Source organism: Abramis brama (assembly GCF_963993115.1).
Source record: "Abramis brama genome assembly, chromosome: 24".
Lineage (NCBI taxonomy): Eukaryota > Metazoa > Chordata > Actinopteri > Cypriniformes > Leuciscidae > Abramis > Abramis brama.
Genome location: NC_139986.1, coordinates 25,573,909 through 25,595,354, shown reverse-complemented (window position 1 = coordinate 25,595,354; position 21,446 = coordinate 25,573,909). Strand labels below are relative to the sequence as shown.

Here is a 21,446-nt window from a genome sequence, read left to right as displayed (position 1 = left end):
TCATCTGCTTACCAGGGCTTTTTACTGTATTTTGATCGCATTATTTGATCGAAATACAGTAAAAACAGTAACATTGACAATAGTAAGAAATGTTTCTTGAGCAGCAAATCAGCATATCAGAATGATTTCTGAAGGATCATGTGACACTGAAGACTGGAGTAATGATGAGTAATTGATCACAGGAATAAATTACATTTTACAATATATCACAATAGAAAATGTTATTTTAAATTGTAATATCATCTCACTGTTTTACTGTATTTTTGATCAAATTAATGCAGCATTGATGAGCAGAAGAGACTTCTTTACTAATTAATCCAGGTTTAGTGTACATGCAGTACACATGAAGATGAGCCTCCAGACCAGGATCATGGAGGTGCCCTTCGAGAACATCAGGAGGAATGTGGAGGGACAGCTGTGAAAATCGTCTGAGGGACATGACAGTATACTTGTCTTTGTCAATTAAGCAACCAGGAGCCCGAATGCAAGGCCCCTGGGAGACGCCAACTCCAAGACCGTCACATAAGAGCTGTTCATCTGCTCATCCTTTCAAGCCATGTCAAGACTGCCAATAAAATATTCATGGAGCAGGACGCCAGTGTCTCTGAGCTCATGATGCTGGAAGCTGCTACAGGTCAAGCTCCTCTGGACCTCAATGAAGAACACTGAGATCAGAACATCATCTCACCACAGGACTAGAGAAGTTTACTGGATTGCAATTGAAAGAAAATTAAAAACAGGTTCTGGGAAATGAAGTGTTCTTCGACTGTGACGCACAAAGGTTTATTAAATATGATGAAATCTGCCCTATCACTAAGTACGATTTTTGTTTTAACGAACATAATGCTTATATTCAGCAAGGATGCATGAAATGAATCAAAAGTGACATTTATAATGTTACAAAGACTTCTATTTTTTTTTTTTAAATTACGTTCTTTTGAACTTTCTATTCATCAAAGAATCCTGAGACGGATTTAAATCAGCACAAATGGTTTCAACATTGAAATGTTTCATATTATCTGCATATTAGAATGACATTTAACATCTTACCAACCCCAACTGTACTGTAAATAGTCCCATTAAATTTACGGTGCAACAATTTATGCAAGATTTATGCACAATTTACAAAGATATTAGTTCTGCTCATGTTTCATGAAAATGTATTTTACTCAAAATTCATTAAAAAAAAAAATGTGCACGATGCATTGATAAGGCAATAAACATTATTTCACGCTTATTAGACAATTTTCATAAAAACAAGGATTAAAAAAATCTGTTAAGCATTAATCAGTAAATCATTCATAAATTTCCACTGAATTTACATAATCGTTTTATGCACAATTTACTCTCAAATTAGTTCTACTTGGCCAGTTCATTTTTAAACCCCAAACTTCTGAACGATAGTCAGTCTGTTTATCTGCAGTATCTATCTTCAAACTTCAAGGCTTGTAAAACGTTTTTTTTTGTGTGTGTCTGTGTGTGTGTGAAAACTTTCAAACAATGTTTTGTCAAGCCAACTTTCAAAGTTTCATTAAAAACTTCACGCATGAATTTCTTAAAATTTCTATTAATTTTAATTCTACTTCTTTACATTCAAACGTACATTAAAGTTTGCTAGTTCAACTCAAATTCCTGCAGAAATGTCCTGAAAGTGCACACTCGACTCTCTATTTCAGGAACACGGATGAGATAAAACTTCAATCAAACATACAGCCACTTCTGTCCTCTGCATTTGTGTTCATTAAATACGTCAAATCTAGTTTGTGTGATTGGCTCGAAAGATATTTCTTTGTCTCTCAGAGATGCACTGCTCTGCAAAGGCAAAAGAGAGTAACTATGTATTTACGTAAAAATCGAGTTATGACTGTAAATGGGTCTTTTAAACTATGATCTGTCCTGTGACAGTTGGGTTTGGCTCCACTATACAGAGATTCAGAGAAAATGCAGTGTGAAATTGACGTCAAATCAATAAAAATGAACTTTGAAACCACTTTTCTCTGTTGAAGTGTTTCTCTGTTACGGTATTCTGCCTCTGTAGGCCATGGCGTATATAAAACAGCAAAACTCTGTGGAGTGAAGCAGTAATGTATGTTTATGAGACTGTGCATGCATGTTTGATGAATCTTTGAGTGTTTTTATGGCCCAGGGCTGAAAAACTGGTGCAAAAATAACTGACCAAAATTACAGCAGTCCTGGGATCAGGATAAGAAAGCAAGACTTCAGTCCTCTACCTCAACCAACAACAGACAGTCTAATCCCAATATTATTTCCAAAATTCATATTTCCAATCAATCAAATCATGCATCATTTTAAACCGTTCTCTCACATTCTAAAGTTTTCGTGCTCATGTAGTTCAAGCTTAATTTTATTCAACTCAATTATGATTAAATTCAATTCAAGTTTATTTGTAGGCCTATAGCGCTTTTCACAACACATACTGTTTCAATGCAGCTTTAAAGAAAATGATTATGACTGACATTTATTCATACATGCAATGTCAAAGATGTTTTATAGCAAAAGTTCAAAGCATTTTAGACTTTATTTTCTGAATAAATTAGCAAAAACCAAAAAAGTGTTACAATTATCCCTGCTGTGCATAAGTATGTGTTGAAGAAGCATGCAAGACTGTCAAGAGACAGTGTTTGTGTGCATTTGTGTTTAAAGGTGTGTATGTGTCAGCACAGCTCAGATTCCCTTCATTCTCAAGGCAAAACACAGTGTCCCTGGATTAACTTGCCAATGTCACAAAAATCTGATGCCCAAAGCAGTTTGTTTAATGCGACTGCTATGCATGGGACTCAAGAATCCCGTGGATATGATTGGGCCCGACGGGAAGAGGTGTTTCGGGACCGCGCGTCCCAGAACTGTTGATGGAGGCAGACTCTGTCAAACACTTATATGTGAGACTGGTCTAGATTACAAGATAATTACAGCAACCTTTACTGTAAGACATGACCTTCATGTCTGACGTGATGACATTGTCAAACACATGCAACTGCAGACATTATGCAGGTTACCATGTTACCAGAGTAAAAAGACAGTATAGTACAAGTTACTGGACATCAGTGTCAGCAACCGGTTAAAACGAGTTATATTTCCTTAAAGGGCTGGTATAATGCCCTTTTCACAAGATGTAAAATAAATCTCTGATGTCCCCAGAGTGTGTATGTGAAGTTTTAGCTCAAAATACCCCACAGATATTTTTATATAGCATGTTAAAGTCACTTTTTGAGGGTGAGCAAAAACGCACCGTTTTGTGTCTGTCACTTTAAATGCAAATGAGCTGCTGCTCCCGGCACAGGGGGCGGAGCTACAAGAGCTCATGTCCTTTTACCTCACACTGACATGCACTGGAAATGTCAAAAACTTTTAGACTTTTATGTTCAAACCAGATTCAGACAATGATGGAGAGACTCAAGAAGAAGTGACAACATGTAGACATTTCTGAATGGTTTGTTGATGAATTTATGTAGCTTATGTGTAGTTATCTTCTAGTCATTGATAAGCATATTCTGTCTGGATAATCTATCTATCTATCTATCTATCTATCTATCTATCTATCTATCTATCTATCTATCTATCTATCTATCTATCTATCTATCTATCTATCTATCTATCTATCTATCTATCATGCATCTGTAAGTGTGCCAACAGTGTCTCCTATATATGGAAGACAGATGACAAACAGGTGCTCAGTAAGTCTTTTTAAATCTCTGCTCCTTCTCAAGCAATATGTCACTTGAAATCAAGCCACAAGCATCACGTGATTAGTTTGTACCTTTTTCACACGTGCTTCCTGAGATCTGTATTCATGCTGCTGTAGTCATAACTCCATGACACTCATTACATTACTGTAGAAATAACAGTTTCTCCCTCTGTACATTACAGCTGAAGCAAAAAAGTATTTGGCCATTTAAGCCACACTTTAAACCATCTGAATGTCAGTGCATTAGATAATAAAATCACAGAGCAAATGGCATGTGCTGTACAAGCTTTTCTCTTCACAAACTTTTATCTAATGTGATGGCATTCACACATGGAATTGTGTCTTAAAGGGAAAGTTCACCCAAAAATTAAAATTCCTTATACAAAAGATGAATGCGTTTGTTCATACAATGAAAGTCATACTAATGTTTTTCTAAATATCGTCTTTTGTGTTACACATACACTGAAAAAAAAAATGGTATAGAAACAATTTACTCTCAGAAATTGCTAGTGAATTTCACAAACAATTTTAAAGAAACAGCAAGTAACCAATTGAATTACATGCAAAATTAAAAGTAGAAAAACTCAACAGTATTTCCGGTAATGCATTAATTATGCATTCAAATGCACCTTATAATGCATTGTATGGTCTCATGAATAATTGTAACATACATTATAATACTTGTCTATTCATTGTTACACCTTTAGAAAGTATAATGCATTAAAACACATGATAAACAATCAATTTCAGATGCAACAATGAATCTGCAAATATTATATTGCCTTATAAAATACATTATAATAATGCATTATACATAAAGTCCTTAAGTAAAATGTTCCTGTATTTTCTTGTAAATTGTACTCCGATAATGTAATTCATTTAATTTAAAAATCTATTTTTTACTGTGTAAAATTTTTCCTACAGGTTCAGAATAACATGAGGATAAGTGAATTATGTTTTTTTTTTGTTTTTTTTGGTGAACTATCACTTTTAAGTGTTTTTGTGGTCACTGTATGTTACCATTCCACTGTGCTTTCAATAAAACAAACCCATCGCAAAAAAAAAAAATCATACAAATGACCACAAAAAGGACGCCAAAAAATGTAAATATTAATGAGATAAGTTTTGATCTCTGCATGAGAATTTAGGATGCATACATTAGAGGATTCGTTCTCAATAACCTTCAGAAGTGTCATGTGCAACTGCACAGTATTACTTGCAGTGCAGTGCAGTCGGTGTGTGTGTGTGTTGATCGGATGCCTTCAGAGAGACAGAGACTTGAGCGATCGATAAACGATCAGTCAATAGTCCACAGAGAGTGAGGAAGAAGGGCTTCTGGTGCCTTTAGTCATAATTGAAGATGTTAAAATGAGTCCATAATGCATTCCTCTCCCCCCATCCTCTCGTTTCCAGCCACTCCCCCTCTCAAATATCCATCTCCATCCATCTCTCACAGCTCGGCTTCCTCCATCTCTGTCCCCCCCCCGCATTCCTTACATCTGACCCTCTCTCGCTCATGCTTTGCTCTAGTGCACAGCTCAGGCTGCGTGGAGAGCAGGATTGCAGCAGTGTTGCACGCCAGCGTGTGTGTGTGTGTGTGTGTGTGTGTGTTGGACTCTCAGAGAGGACTGATGTTGGTATGAAAAACACGAAGATTATCGCTCAGCTCATAAATGTTTCACACTTCACCCGCATGATGAATCTATAGCGAGTGGCTTTAAATCACACCTGCAATATCCTTTCTTTCACCTCTCTCATTCACCCTCCACTGTCCGTCCTTTTTGTCTCGTCTAGTCCTGGTAGGTTGGAGATCACTGGAGTGTTACTGCAGGCTACGGATCGGTGTTGTCTACTAATGCATGACCGGAGAGAAACAGAGCACTGTGACACCACTCGAATGCTTTGTGAGAAACCATGTTCTCTTTTTTTAAAGTGTCTGGAGAGTTTTGCATAAATACGGATAAATAAGAGTTGTTCGTGAAATACAAGCAGAATCAATTTCTGTGTAAAAATCTTTATGTAAATTTCTGCATTCAATTTAATTTAAACAGCAGAAAGTAGGATGGATTTATTCATGATTTACCAAGAAATGTGTTCTCCTTTAATTATGAATAATGTCCGAAAAGTGTAAAATAGTGTTTATTTAAATTCAGCATCTTATTTGCTGTCACTAAATTGTATTAACTTAGCCGACTTTTTATGGTGAATTTTGAGAAAATAGTGAATAAACTGTTGCATTGATTCAATTCAATGCAACAATTTATATGAATACATTTATGAATTATTTACTCAGAAATGTGTTCTTTTTGTTTTTATGAACAAGGCACGATAAGTGTTTAGTGCACATTTTCTTTCTTTTTTAGGAATCTTTAAAAAAAAAATCTCATGTTCACCAAGGCTGCATTTTATCAAAAATACAGTAAAATCTGTAATATTGTGAAATATTATTTCAATTTAAAAGAACTGTTTTCTATTTGAATATGTTGTAAAATGTAATTTATATCCTGTGATCAAAGCTGAATTTTCAGCATCATAACTCCAGTCTTCAGTGTCACATGATCCTTCAGAAATCATTCTATGAAGATTCGCTGCTCAAGAAACATTTATTATTATTATCAATGTTGACAACAGTTGTGCTGCTTCATATTTTTGTGGAACTGAGACACTTTTTCCGGAGAACTCTTTGATGGAAAAGAACAGCATTTACTGTACTTGAAATAAAATTCTTTTGTTACATTATGCATGTATTTACTGATCAATTTATTGCATCCTTGCTGAATAAAAGTATTACTTTGAGGAATTTTTTTGGTAATGGTAGTAAATAATTTAAATATGTGATTCAAATAAAAAAAATTCAAATGCATTCCATATATATCCATCAGTCACCTTGCTCTCTAGATGGCAATCAGCACTGGACATTAAAAACCTTTATCGCTCGACCACTAATTGATTGTGTTTACCATATACAAACATGCATGTTAATGCTTGCATGTGCTCAGCAACAACTATACAGTAAACCCCGGCTGACAACATGGTGAATGAACTGTGGCAAATATTGACCAGCGAGTGACATTTGGACAATGAAGATGCATTCCTCAGGTATCAGTCTAAATCCATCAGTAAGCGCACAAACACACAGCAGACAGCGATTGCGCACGTCTCGTCTATGTATGTGTGGACGATACTTTTAAGCTCTTCCCTAAAAATTCACACAGTAAAGTCATTATATCTAGTTTCAGATAGGAAGATCAGAGTACCTCTATGACACAATGTGTTGAAAAGCTTTTGAATTGTACAGCCATTCATCTCAATTTCATCAAAAATCATGAGACACGCTACAGCATGTGATAATCACCAAACATGCTGATAAAACAACTTTAAAAAGCATATGGCCTGCTATAAGTGAGTCACCATTGACAAATGCACATAGATTTTCTTTATACACACAACCTCAATTCACTTCCTCAGCTGAACCTGATACATCCACACACACCAACAGTGTATGCACACACTGGGGCATTTGCTTTCAAATATTTGACTATGCCTCTGAGCCAAAATATGAGTGATAGTCTATCATATTTGTGCAATATCAATCAAATGCACCCTGTCTCTGGAGCAGCGTTTCGTCCTGTATCAGCAGTTATAATCGCATCAGACTGAACGTTATTCGCTCTGAAAACACAAGCATTTAAATGAAAATGACCGAGGATGCGATTAAGAAACATGCGACTGTGTTTCCTGCGTCAGGCATCTGAAGCATAAAAGATTCATAAGAGCAGAGGGTTTTATGGGCTATAAATGCAGTAATGGTGGCTGCTACTGTAAGGTGCAACACTTTAAAACAGCTGAAATAAAGACTGCAGATGAATCTAAGAGGGGCGATAACATGCAATTACACGCAGAAATATGAGTAATGTATGTGTTTGATGGTGATGCAATGTGTGATTCTGGGGGAATATCCAGTTCATTTTTACAGCCCTTCAAAACTCATTTAACCAGCTTGGGTCAACTACTGAAATCATGCAACTTTCTCCAGTCACTGCAACAGTCTGATGATGATGATGATGGAGGAACTGCATACACACACACACACACGTTACTGCACGATTACTCATTTAGCTGATGCTGTTATCTATTCTACACTGACTTACAACCTCAGGTTAAATGTCTTGATCAACACTGTCAAAATATGTTTGAAATTGTGAATAAAATGAAGATTACAGGAGCACATTTGTACAAGAAAATACTTCAGCCTTTCTACTTTACAACGTCGTGTTCAATTCAATATTTGAATTGCCGTTTTACAAGCAATTTCTGAGTAAAAATTGTTTCAAAGTTCAGTGAAGGACAGTTCATTAAGTCCCACAACTTCTCAATTACCAGTTCAGATCTTTAACTACTCCAGAATGAACAATTACTAAATTAGCCATTATCTGACGCTTTTATCCAAAGCCACTTACTATAAAAAATCACTTACTGTACACTCATGACGTATCTTTGCTTCATGGCACAGTGATACTTCAACTCTCATGGGGTTTGAACCTAAAAATGTTCAGTTACCAACCCACTAGGCTGCATCACCATACAGTAGGTTAATAATCTATAATGTTACCTATATATCCACACTCAGATAGCATCTAGATTTACTAATTAAGTAAAAACAAGCATAAAGGCACAACAACCTCCTATCTCACAGTTAACTCAGTTAAAAGTTGAGTTAAATACAATTAAGTATTTAGCATCCCTTGTGAAGGAATAAGAGTGCACAGATTTCTTAATTACTCATTTAGTTGATGCCTTCATCAAAAGTGACTAATTACTGGTTCAATCCCTCTGGAGTAACCTGAGGTTAGGCATCTTATTCAAGGGCACAATGATATCTGATCAACGCTCATGGCGTTTGAACTTTCAGTTTCAACTTGTCCAACCTTTGTGTTAAACCATGCAAGTTAGTTCAGAGGGTTAGCAGAAGTGTATACTAACTACACTCGTAAAAATAAAGCGAGTTTTTACAGAGTTGCAGCTGAAGAACAATTCTGTTTCCTCAAAGAACTTTTCAGAAAAAAGTTTTTAAAAGAGACATTTTTTTTTTCTTAGTGTGAAGAACATTTTCTAAAGAACATTTTATGCAGTTCAAATGTTAAAAGTTCTTGATGAAACCCTCAATGGCAATAAAGAACTTTTATTTTTGCACTTGCAAAAGGGGGTGTTTGAAGCGATGCACCATTTAGGTTCCCAAAAGAATCAAACGTTCTTAAACAGAACCATTTTTTTCTTATAGTTTAAAGAATAGTTTTAATAATCTAAATAACTTATAAAGAACCACTAAAGAAGAAGAGAGTACATTTCAAACTCAAACTCAAGGGCACAATGCACAAACCCTTCTGATACTGGAACCTAAAACCTTCAGTTACCAACCAAACTAGTTTATGCATACAACATTTTGGGTCTTCAAAGAGCACGTAGATGTTCTAATCAGGTTCTAAGTTCATGGATTCGACAACATTTCAGCCCACCAGCACCATGAGTTAACCGAGTAAACGGAGCTGTCCATGCGTAAAGAGGTGCTGAACACTCACCCGCGCGTATTTGGATGAATAAGGGTCCTCGAAGAGCGCCCAGATCCGGGGTCGCCACACGCGCCACCAGCCCGCTTTCCTGTTGTCCTCCTGCAGGCAAAGCCGTTTCAGGTCTCCGTCCCCCGCGAGCGCAGGGTCGTCGTCCGGTACCTCCGGCTCGGGCGTCTCAAAGCTGTCCAGCGCCTCCTCCGCGTCCCGGTGCTGCCGGTAGTTCATCCAGCAACACGCCTCCACGTCGGTCTCATCGATGCCCCAGAAGGCGAGCTCCTCCTCGAACAGCGGGCCGCACACGTCGTTAGGGCAGTGCAACTTGCCCGTCCGGTAGTAGTTGAGGATGAACGAGAAGACGGACGGGTGCCTGTCGAAGAAGAACTCGTCTGACTTCGCGTCGTAGTCGAAGTTGCTGAAGGCGTCCGGCTCAGTGAGCCACGACAGGCGCGTCCCTGGAAGCGTCTTCAGCGTGCTCCGGTACGTCTCGTGCCTCACGCCGCCGCAGTTGATGACGATTTTCTCGCTTTCCGACGGGCAAGTCATGTCGGCGCTGTAACATGCTTTGTTGGACGACTTGTTCCCACCCTTGCGCCCTTTGAATGAGGAGACACACACCGAACTGAGCATAGGGGAGGGAGAGGAGGAGAAAAAACGAAGAGGGGAGGAGAGAAGAGCGGTCTGTGGGGGAGGAGGGAGGGAGGGAAGGAGGGAGGGGGGAGAGAAAGAGGGAAGATGTTTAGTAAAGGTATAAGGAAGGGATCTTGCACATCATACGGGGGTCCCGCTATTGATATGCCAAAAATACTGCAGTGACATGAAGGTTGCCATGTGACCTTGTGTGTGTTTTTGTGTGTGGCAAAAGTTGCTTCATGCGTGCGCGTAATTGACGCATGACTTTATCATCAAGATTATAAACAACATCAAGATTAAAGAATGCATGCATGCCATAAACGCTTAAAAATAAAGATTCCAGAATGGTCCCTGCATCTCACACTGCAGGACTTCCCAAGAGTATTTCATGTAAACTAATCAACTTATCTGTAAGACACTAAACAAGATCAGAGCACATCGAATAACAATCGTACAATACAAAGGGCTTTGATGCCGTTTTGAACACACAGGACACATTAAACAACAGGATCATAAAAACAATTGTCCCTTAGCACAAGTTATCCACGAGATTTACGTGTATTCATCTTAGAGGATGCTTTTATCTGATGCAACTCGCAAATGACAAATGCAAACAGAATCGATAAATGTAAGAGAGAAAACAATAAGTAGAGCTACTAGACAACAGAACAGAATGCAAGTTGAGCATTTTATAACTGGCAGTCAAACAATTCATTATTATTATGTTTCTCTCTCTATACTTCAGTGATCAAATGTAAAGCATGATAACCACTGAAAAAGGTAATTTTAGCATACCAAAAGTTATTAATGCATGAAAGCGAAGGAATATTTCATATATAATTGAATGTAATTGCATGCATGTCGACTACAGATACTGTCTGTCAATCCATCATTCATGCGTATTGCTTTCAGACATCCTTTGGCCCGCAACTCTCAAAGCTACGCCACTGCTAGACGCAACTGAGGGCGAGAGACTATTGCGACTGATTAGAATTCTATCTGTCTCTCTTTCCCTCCGTCTCTCTATCTCTTTAAATGAAGCAGCTAATAAGTCAAGAGCTTCACTGCAGCTTCATTGCATGGAGGGAATGAGAGAGAAAGAGAGACAGAGGGAGACAGAAAGGTGCTCATTATGCACACACAGCAGTACAGCACTGTAGCCGAGCGTCACTGAGCAGGAGGGGGTGTGAGCGAGAGAGAGGGAGAGCGAGCGAGAGAGGTTTGGAGAGAACAGTGCAGTTTTGCTGCAGTAAAACCCTGAGTTTGTGCATCTCCCTCTTCTTCCCCTCTCTATTATTGTAGTAGAGCCCTGTTCGAAATGGTTGATTTACTTGCTTTTAAAGTATTCATTCCATTTTGCTCTCTTTCTCTTCCTATCCCATCTCTGTTTGTGTCCCCCCCCCTTACCTTTCTCCTCCTCTCCTTCTGCCCCCCATCCCCCCATCCCATGCTCTCCAAATCCGCATTAAGGAATCACAATTCACTGAGAACGACTCTGGAGTCCAGCATCACTTACTTTTCTCTTTTCTACTACATCACCTCCTTTCAGCTGATTCCTTCTTCATTTCATTTCACAAGCCCTTACTCCTTCTTCCATTACTCTTTCTGCCTCTTGTTATATTTTTTTTCTTCCATTCTGTCTATTTAATCGCACTTTTCGGCAGCTTGAAACTCAACTCCTTAGTCACTTTCCTTTCTGTCTGTTCAAATTCTTTTCTAGGCATTCTGGTGAAAGTTAGTCAACTCTCGCAGAAATGCATTTAAACAGCTTGAGCAAGAAGGATCTAGAGAAGAAAGTCAAGAAAGAGGATGGAAATATTAAAGGTAAGACTATTTACTTCTGATAGCGGATGTATGCGATGTCTGCAAGAGTTGTGCTGTTTATGTTAGTGTAGAATAAGGTTGTGGTAACTTTATCATAGAAGTAAGTGCATTAAGTTATAACTTGTTTTTAAATTTTAAATACACTAAGTAAATGTAAAGTAAAACAAATATTATTGGAGCACATTTAACAAGAAAATACTATTTCAGTTTTTTTCAATGTGTTACTTGTAATTTCTTTGTAATTATCTGTGAAATTTGGTTTCAAAAAGATCTTTGTTTAATTTTGAACTAGTATTCTGAACTAGAACTAGTATTCACAGTGACTGACTTAAAACTACATGAGCACCAAAAGTTAAAATACTGTACTTGTGCTTGCATAAAAAATGATTTTGTATATCATATTGATTTTGTTGCATAGACACAGAGCTTTCAGATTCATGCAGGTAAAGCAATATAGAAATAGTGAGTTCAAAGCAGTTCAGGTGCATAAATGTGACTCAAGAGAGCATGTTAATGGAATAATGTGATACTTAAATGAACCCAGAGGAGGGGTTATTAAAGAAAACAATTAAAAAAGTGAGATAATCGAATGCACAGATGGAGGAAAAGTGAAAAAAGCTGGCATAGAGGTTGAGGGGAAAGATATTAGAGCAAAAATTAAGAAAAATAAATAAATGCAGACTCAGAAGTTTGAAGAGGGCTGATATCAGCACCTCGGACAGCAGCAGGACTGCGGCGCTCAGAGAGAGGGCAAAGAAAACTACACAAACAAAGAGAAAAGAGGATGTGGAATGAGTTACGGGTAGAGAAAAAGTAAGGATTGGGCCCAGGAAGGTACTTTCAAACTATGCACTCAAAATACGCATAAAAAACCCCCCATAAAAGACCATTTATTAGAATGAATTACGGTTTGGTAGATTAAGTTAATATTGGGGAAAATATTAAGAAATATTGATTACATGATGAGGAATATATGTGTAAATGACTAAAAAAGAATATGCAAAAGTTTAAAATGACTAAAAACGTAATCCCTGCTGAAGTACTGAAAAATTGAGAGGGTTAATATTCCACTGTGCCGTGTGTGTGTGTGTGTGTGTGTGTGTTTGCAAAGCAGGCACCAGAACTGAGCTCGGCAGCAGTGGTGATGTTTTATTTTATTTATTTATTTATTTAAATTTTTTCGGAAGGGGGAGGGAGAGGGGGTCACAAAGATAAGGTGAGAAAAACAAGTAGATAAAAGAGAAGTAGGCAAGAAAAAAAAAGAGGGTTTAGAGATCATGCGAACGGCATGAGAAATCCTGAAACACAGGGTGAGGGAGACGAGGTATAATTACCCAGCGCATTCACCCTCTCCTGTGTGTGTGTGTGTGTGTGTGAAGGCATGTGACACAGAACCTGCGCAAAATAAGACAACACAGTGAGAAGTAAAAATGCTGGTAGCACTGAAGAGGAAATGGAAGCTGAAGGAGAGAAGGAGAGGGTGAGCAGTGGAGGACTGCAGTGACGCTAATATACATTAGCAGTAACACTGCAGCAAGAGGGGGAGGGAGAGAAGAACAGATCAGGAGAGACCAGCACCGGCAGAGAGAGGGGGGAGGGGACAAGAGAGAGAGAGAGAGAGAGAGAGAGAGAATTTAAAAGACTGGAGAGAGTTAGTGACTTACGTTCCTGTACTTGGGAAAAAAATGGAAAGCCTGCTCATGAAAGAGAGCGAGAGATGGGAAGGGGGGCTGGAAAAGAAGGAACACAAGCAAATGAAAAGGAAAATGCAGGAGATGTGAAGACGAAAAAGAAAAAAGCCAATCGTTGTCATGCGTTTGATAAGTAAGAGTAGGTCTTAGCCATAAAACCTGAGAACTTAAAGGTGATTTTGATGTTAAAATGTTCTATTATCCAGCCTAACTATTAGTAAATCAATTGCAGGTTGATATCCTTAAAAACACACACAAAACTGTGAATCTGTGCTGCTTTTATAACATTGCTCTGTTTATTTGATCATCACAACCAGCCCTACACAGCAACACTGACTCCACCAATGGAGTGAGTTTGGGGTGGAGTGTCCTGTTTCTGACCAATGGCAGACAGGGGGCGTGTCATGGGCTGTTCCGAATAGAATACTGCGCAGTCTATTGAATATTATGATTGAAACAGTCTATATATGCAATAATCAGAATAAACAATTACTTCATCAATACAGTTAATTAGCATAACTGTAGGTTGTTTACTGTTGCCAAGCAATGTTTTAACTTGCTATTATAGTCACTGTCACAGGCATGTTTATTGTTAGGGGCGTGTTTTACAACAGTTTCAAACATCCAATCAGAATGTTGAGTCAGAACTATATCTATCTAATTAAGAACAGAAGATTACAAAAATGAACCTGAGAAATTAAAATAGCCATTAAAAATAACAAATAGAAGGAAAAAAAAATCAAGAAAAAAAAAAAAAATTGTACCCTGCTGCATCATTTACTTTACCTCATGTTGTTCCAAACCTGTATTACTTTCTTTCGTCTGAAGACATTTGGAAGAATGTTGGTAAACAGTTTTGGTTCCCATTGACTCGCATTGTATTTTTGTTCATGCAATGAAAGTCAACAGGAACCAAAACTGTTTGGTTACCAGCATAAGTTCACAGAAGAAAAAGTCATACTGGTTTGAACAACATGAGGGTAAGTAAATAATGACAATTACAATTTTTGGATGGACTATCCCTTTAAAGCAGCTGGTTTGAGTTGGTCTCCCTAGCCTGACCAGCTGAAAAGTGGCCAAAACCTCTTTAAAACCACCAACAGATGAGCCTGGCCAGACTGGGAGACCAGCAGAAGTATTTAGGCTGGTTTAAGATGTTTACTTTTTCAGCAGGAAAGGGTACATAAAGGACAAAATGCAAAAAAATAATGAGTAAACAGCAAGATAATATACCTTAAGCCATGGTCACACTAGACTTTGAGCATGTGAAATTTCTTCGTACATGATATGACGTCACGCTATGAAGCATCTTTTTATAAACATGAATTCAACATATTACAAGAAGTAAAAAAATATACAATCTACTCGACTTTACTGCAAAAATATTGTTCTTTTAATTCAGCCAAGAGGTCACGCCTTGACGCATCGATCTTCTATAGTCACATGTCTTCACGTGATGCGAATTCGCAGGTCAGAGTTCACCAAACTTGAAAATTGCAAAACATTTCGCTTGAGTTTGCGTTTCCGGTCTGACCAAGCGGCAACCTTCGTGTCTCTCTCTTGAATCCAACATGGAAGTGACTTAAACTGCAATTCATCAACTGGCCACTAGTGTCAGGCTCCAAAAGAGAGTCAATCCCATAGACCCCCATATTAAAATGCCCAACTTTACAGCAGAAAAAAATGTGTTTACAGCCTGGTACAAAAAGTGGTTTAGGTCTATATTGCTAAATTTGCCCTTCATGACAAATGTGGGCCACAAGGGGCAATTGCATTAGGGCAGTGACAGGTGGATTGCTGCTACCGTCACTACTAGTTGTTTGTCTGCTGTCTGTTAGCGTCACGTCACCTGAGCTAATCCGCCTCTTTGCCCATTTTTGGTTATCCGGAAGTGACGTGCTGCCAAGATGGCGACGGCCGGCTCCGCCCACTTTGTGCTTCAAAAATGCTTTTCGGACCCAAGGGTGACGTCATGGACACTGCGTCCATATTTTTTTAGTCTACGAGTCTGACACATTCGCATGTGTTTGAATGGAAGTCAATGGAACGAAAAGTGTAGTGTGACCGGCACTTTCGTCAGGTCAGATGCCATATTGAATTTACAATGGCAAGAAGTGTATAAAGGTGCTAGGTCACGTAATTTCCACAATTCACAACTTTGAGTTTTTGTCAACCAAATAGTTTTTTCCCCCAGAAAGACATTTCGTCAGCTGAACAATCAGAGTGTTTGTTAAACAATTTTGTCCAAACTTCTTTCCCTCAAAGCCTCATTTTTATTCCTGTCAAAAATTAAATATGGCACTACCCTAATTAAGGTCTATAATGTAAATGACAGAAAGCGATAGAAGACCTTAAAGGGATAGTTCACCCAAAAATGAAAATAAGCGCATGATTTTCTCACCCTCAAGTCATCCTCGGTGTATATGACATTCTTCTTTCAGACGAATACAATCAGAGTTATATTTAAAAAAAACGTCCTGGCTCTTCCAAGCTTTATAATGGCAGTGAATGGCCGTTTCTGTTTTGAAGTCCATCAAAGTGCATCCATCCATCATAAAAGTGCATCCATCCATCATAAAAGTGCATCCATCCATCATAAAAGTGCTCCACACGGCTCCGGGGGGTTAAAAAAAGGCCTTTTGAAGCAAAGCGTTGCGTTTATGTAAGAAAAATATCCATATTTAACACGTTACAAAGTAAAATTCTAGCTTTCGGCCAAACAGCCATACACAGTCTAATTGCGCCCAAAGCGCAACTTACGCAACTTTCGCATAAGGAATCCATATGTTTGTTTGGCTGGAAGCTAGTTATTTTACTTTATAAAGTTTTAAATATGGATATTTTTCGTACACAAAAATATGTGTCTCTAACGCATCTCTAACGCTTCGCTTCAAAAGGCCTTTTTTAACCCCCCGGAGCCGTGTGGAGCACTTTTATGATGGATGGATGGATGCACTTTTATGAAGGATAGATGCACTTTTATGAAGGATAGATGCACTTTTATGATGGATAGATGCACTTTTATGGACTTTAAAACAGAAACGGCCATTCACTGCCATTATCAAGCTTGGAAGAGCCAGGACATTTTTTTAATAAAACTCATACAGAATGTCATATACACCTAGGATGACTTGAGGGTGAGTAAATCATGGGCTAATTTTCATTTTTGGGTGAACTATCCCTTTAAGTTGCAATAGGCATGATATGTATTACAAAACTCTCCTCATCTTATAGCTCCCCATCTACAGTATATTAAAGTCTGGCAGCCCCTCACATGTTCCCGTCTGGTGCAGTGGAGCCCCATCAGGACATGAAGGGAACTGCACCGATGCAGAGTGCTGCAGTCGCCTCCCCTTTGCAGTGACACCACACACACACACACACATACTCTCTCTGTTCCCTGATCTGATCTTTGCGCCAACAATTTCAACCATTCTATCGAGACATTCATCAAAAACGCACACCGTCCCACGTCTTCCTCTCCCTCCTTCAAAGGTCAAAACATTAGATCCACTGATGCAGAAAGAAATATGTGCAGACAGACAGAGAGAGAGAGAGAGAGAGAGAGAGAGAGAGAGCACGTTAAAATGATATTTTCCCTGCCTGCTAGCAGTCTTATCTCGCGCACGCACGGGGTATTTATTGATACAAAAATACTTCAGCAATAAAACCCGAAATGCATGATTCACATCATAAAAATCCTCTCGGATAGACAGGACATCACGTGACGCACTGGTGCTGTGTCTATTTCAGCAGCTGTGAACACAACATCTCAGCAGCAGACTCTGTGATTGTGTGTGTGTGCGCGCGCGAGAGTCAGCGCGTCTCACATTTTCATTCAGCGACGTGCTACAGACCGCAGTGGAAAGCAGACTCCATATTGTCTGCTTCAGCTGCTGTGTAGAAAAGCGTTTCCTTCCTTAAGGGCAAACTATCATTCTGGGCTACCTGTGAGCACACATAGCAGCCTATTATCCTCCAAACAAAAGAGCGCGCAACTGCGCCATTGGCTGCCAGCGGAGCTCTTCCTCTTTTTGGAAACGTGTGCTGCACACTAAAAATGTTATTACATTTTACTAAGTAAACAGCTCGTAAACGTACTTTATGTCTAGAATTATTAGTAAGATATAAATTTTATATGCAGATTACATTGAAAGTAAACATTTTAAAATAATCAAAAGATCTAACTATGCTTTGGTAATCATAAAAAGTGAATTAAGATATTTTGTGTGGTTGAGAGAGGATGAATAATAATCCTTAATGAACACAGAGTAGCAAAAAATTTAAAGCTGAAAATATAATAATATACATAACTAACAAATGCTACAGCAACTCCAACAGAAGTATTTTAGGTTTCATACACTGTACAAAATTATATGATCAATAAGTTATGACAACATGTTTTTACATTGCTTTAACTCATCAAAATAAGTTAAGCAATTTTCAGCTTTTTTATGTTATACAAGATTCAGCTCATTAAAAAAAAAATCAGTTTAATGTAATTTAAGTTAAAATGACTTAAAGATTCAAGTTGGCACTTAATTTATGGCAGCAACTTTTTTTTTCAGTGTGGCTACCTTTGACTGTCAGTGGCAAACATAAGTTGTGTATAAAACAGAAATCTAAGCCTGCATAACCAGAGACTGAGAAATATAAGGGATTACGAGAAATATGAAATGAGTTAGAGGTCAAAGTTGCTAAATGAGGAAAGTGTATCATCTTACAGCAGTGTAACCCCTTCCTCACCTCTGCGTCTGAGAGCGCAGCTCTTTCTCAAGTTTAACAGCAATTACAGCAAAGTGTCTGAAGAGAGAGAGACAGAGAATCTATTAGCGGACTAGCAGAGATGGGGCACAGTGACATCATCACGTAAATGTCAACGGACCCGTCAGAACTTCACAAGGACTGTCTTGACTGAAATAAGCCAGTTAACTTAGCAGTATAAAAGATGAATGATGATTTAAAAAAATGTAAACTGAAAGGATAATACAACTTGTTGGGTTTTACTGGATCAATATGTGTTCTGAATCCAACAACCAACTATTGAAATGTTAGTTTTGTTGCTAATAACTGATATATTTCTGTAACTTAGGTTTAACAATTATATAAGATCATACTTGCTTATAAAGAACAATAATAAATAATAAAAAATCATCTCAGCATTTCAGCATGTAATCCACTGCCATCTGCAGTACATAACTTTTTACACTGTCCACGGATCAATCGACCCTAAAATCGGGATAATGGCAGACAATATTTTACAGATACCAATGAGAACAGAGCGTATACTTCAAGAAGTCTACAGTTTTGATATGTCGAAAGTAGCACAACTGTCTTCAACAGTGATAATAATCATAAATGTTTCTTGAGCAACAAATCATCATGTTAGAATGATTTCTGAAGGATCATGTGACACTGAAGACTGGAGTAATGATGCTGAACATTCAGCTTTGATCACAGGAATAAATTACATGTTAAAATAGATTCACATAGAAAACTGTTATTTTAAATTATTATATTTCACAATATTACTGTTTGATACTAAAAAAAATTAAGCCTCTGTGAGCAGAAGAGATTTCTTTCAAAAACATATCAATTCAATACCATATAAATACCATTATATCAATTCAATCTCACTTATGATTGTCCAAACAGACTAAAACATAAAAGCCTAACAATTTTTTGACTGCTTATTTACATAAGAACAGATAAATGTGGGAGAGAACTGGGAATAATATTGAAATACTTAAGCTATATCATTCACAACTTATTTTAATTCAATCAAGTGTAATTCTAAACCTGTATGTCACTCAAAAGTCATAACTAGCAGACGTTCCAGTATATCTGATTCCATTAGCTCGGTGTGTGATATTTAAGAGCATAAGTCTTTGTTTAACTTATAAGGATATAATGCATGTACTGTATCAGATCTTTCAATTATCAACCGGCTTTTCAGTTTTTGCAGCAATCATACCAAACCACTGGTCACCGAGTTCAACATCCACGAACAGCTCTTTAATTATTTACACCGCATATAAATAAAACCTGATGCCTCCCATTTCTGCCCTCTTCCATGCTTTTATTTCACGAGTTCACACAAGCTCTGCTCTGTTGTCCGTTTCTCTCTCTCAGTCTCTCCCTGATTACTCATCCCTGCAGAAAAGACATGACACTGGTTATCCACGGTTCTGCCTTACACTGGGCCAATAGGTGAAAATGATCCCGAGCAATCCTATTCCACCTTTTAATCCTCATAAATCTGGCACATATGCTCAAACAGACTGTGCAAAACATGTGGACATGTATGTAGTGTGTCCCGCATCTCATTTCCACGATATCCCACACAAATGCTGTTAATGCTATTCCACATCAATGCTGGTGTGGCCGGTTTCAGCATCAATGCATTTACCATGAACGCACCGACATTAAAGCAGCACAAAACAATACTTGTTGAATGTTGTGAAAGTAATGCTCACCGTATAAAACACCCTGAACCATTAAACACTAATGGAAACATATGATAAATAGACAGAAAGAGAGTTTATTTAATCCCATAACAGAAAATTGCATGCAACATCAGACACAATATACAGACATTTAGTGCACTACAGACACAGTGTAGACATCTATACTAAACAGCATACTCACTCGACCTGGGTTGAGTTCAGATCATATGTTAATCCATAAGCATAACCCGATGCTTTTCTCAGATCACGACATGTATGCTCCAGTTTTCCTCGAATGTTTTTAGTGCTGATAATTAAGAGAGTAGTAAATAAGATCATTAACACTAATGGAAACAACACACACTCTGTTATAGTGTATGTTACACCTTCCTCCCCTTCATAGGCTGCTTGCACAAATAATTTCACCACCCTAATTTGATCTTCCTGCTCCCTGGCGCGTGCGAACAGGTTTTCCCCGTGGAAGAGAAGGATGATGATGATGATGGTGTTGGTGGTGATTTTGCCCCGTTTTAAATCGCCCTCCTGATGTCTAATGCAAGCGGTTCATGTTTCAGACAGACGACACACACACACACATTCACGCGCACACACACTCACGGCTCCTGGCGGAACTGCACCTTACTCGTTTATTTATTTAATTCATTTTTTCTTTCTTTCAGATGTCACGCGTGGGCGGTGGGAGGACTCACGCGAGTTCGGTAGGTGACTGTGACGTGGCGCGCGCGCGAAGGGAAAACCGAGATCACGCGTGGAGATTCATCCAAAAAATGAGTTAAGATTAGGAAGACACCGACGTACAAATGTACAAATGACTGAGACCAGTAGTCATGATTCTAGGAAAATGCATCTATTTTACTCTACTTTTATATTTAATAATAATAATAATTAAAAAATAAAAATCTTCATATCAATATGATTTAAAATGTGTGAATTAGGGTCTAGGGTGTGAATTTTGAAGCCGCTTTTAAAGTCACCATGAAATCAAAATGGAATATTGCATAGTTTAAAGGGGTCATGTGAAGCAATTTCTTGTTTTCCTTTTTCTTTTCGTGTGTTATGTGGCTGTTTGTGCATGTATAAGATCTGCAGAGTTACAAAGCTCAAAGGCCCTGTCCCAAATGGCATCCTAAGCACTCGTGGTCTTCCTACGAGTCCGCACTTTCGTGACGTAATGCCGCTTTGACTGTCGGGAAGAAGTATGCAAAAGTGCGCATCTAGGGCGCATATCGACCGCAAAAGGGGCGCTCGCGAGCACCCTTCTGAGGCCTAAAATGACACATGGGACACCCTATGGTCTCATGGACTAAACGGACACGTGCACGCGGCAGCCATTGTCCACAAGTCCACAAGACCAAAAGTGCATATGAAGTGTGCCATTTGGGACAGGGCCAAAGTCTCAAACCCAAAGAGATATTCTTTGTAAAAGTTAAGGCTCAGCCACACTTCGTTTAAACACGCCACCACAAATCTACGTCAGTGTGTGGGGAGAGTTTCATAACACCGCCCAAATGTAAACGCAAAGAAATAAGGCGTAACTTTTATACTCTCTGCATTATTG

General features: G+C 38.4%; 1 protein-coding gene across 2 annotated transcripts in view; it reads right to left on the bottom strand.

The window, feature by feature from the left end:
* The window catches only part of kcnc3b (potassium voltage-gated channel, Shaw-related subfamily, member 3b), a 55,471-nt gene extending 34,996 nt beyond the window's left edge, over positions 1-20,475 (bottom strand). The window contains exons 1-2 of one of the 2 annotated variants that reach the window (XM_084102299.1): positions 20,070-20,475; positions 9,286-9,954 (exon numbers count right to left, since the gene is read on the bottom strand). In XM_084102299.1, coding sequence (XP_083958425.1) covers positions 9,286-9,903 — 618 coding nt within the window. In that variant the 5' untranslated portion in view covers positions 9,904-9,954; positions 20,070-20,475. The remainder of the gene's footprint in view (positions 1-9,285; positions 9,955-20,069) is intronic. The other variant, XM_084102298.1, reaches the window with a different exon arrangement.
* Between the last annotated feature and the right edge of the window lie 971 nt (positions 20,476-21,446).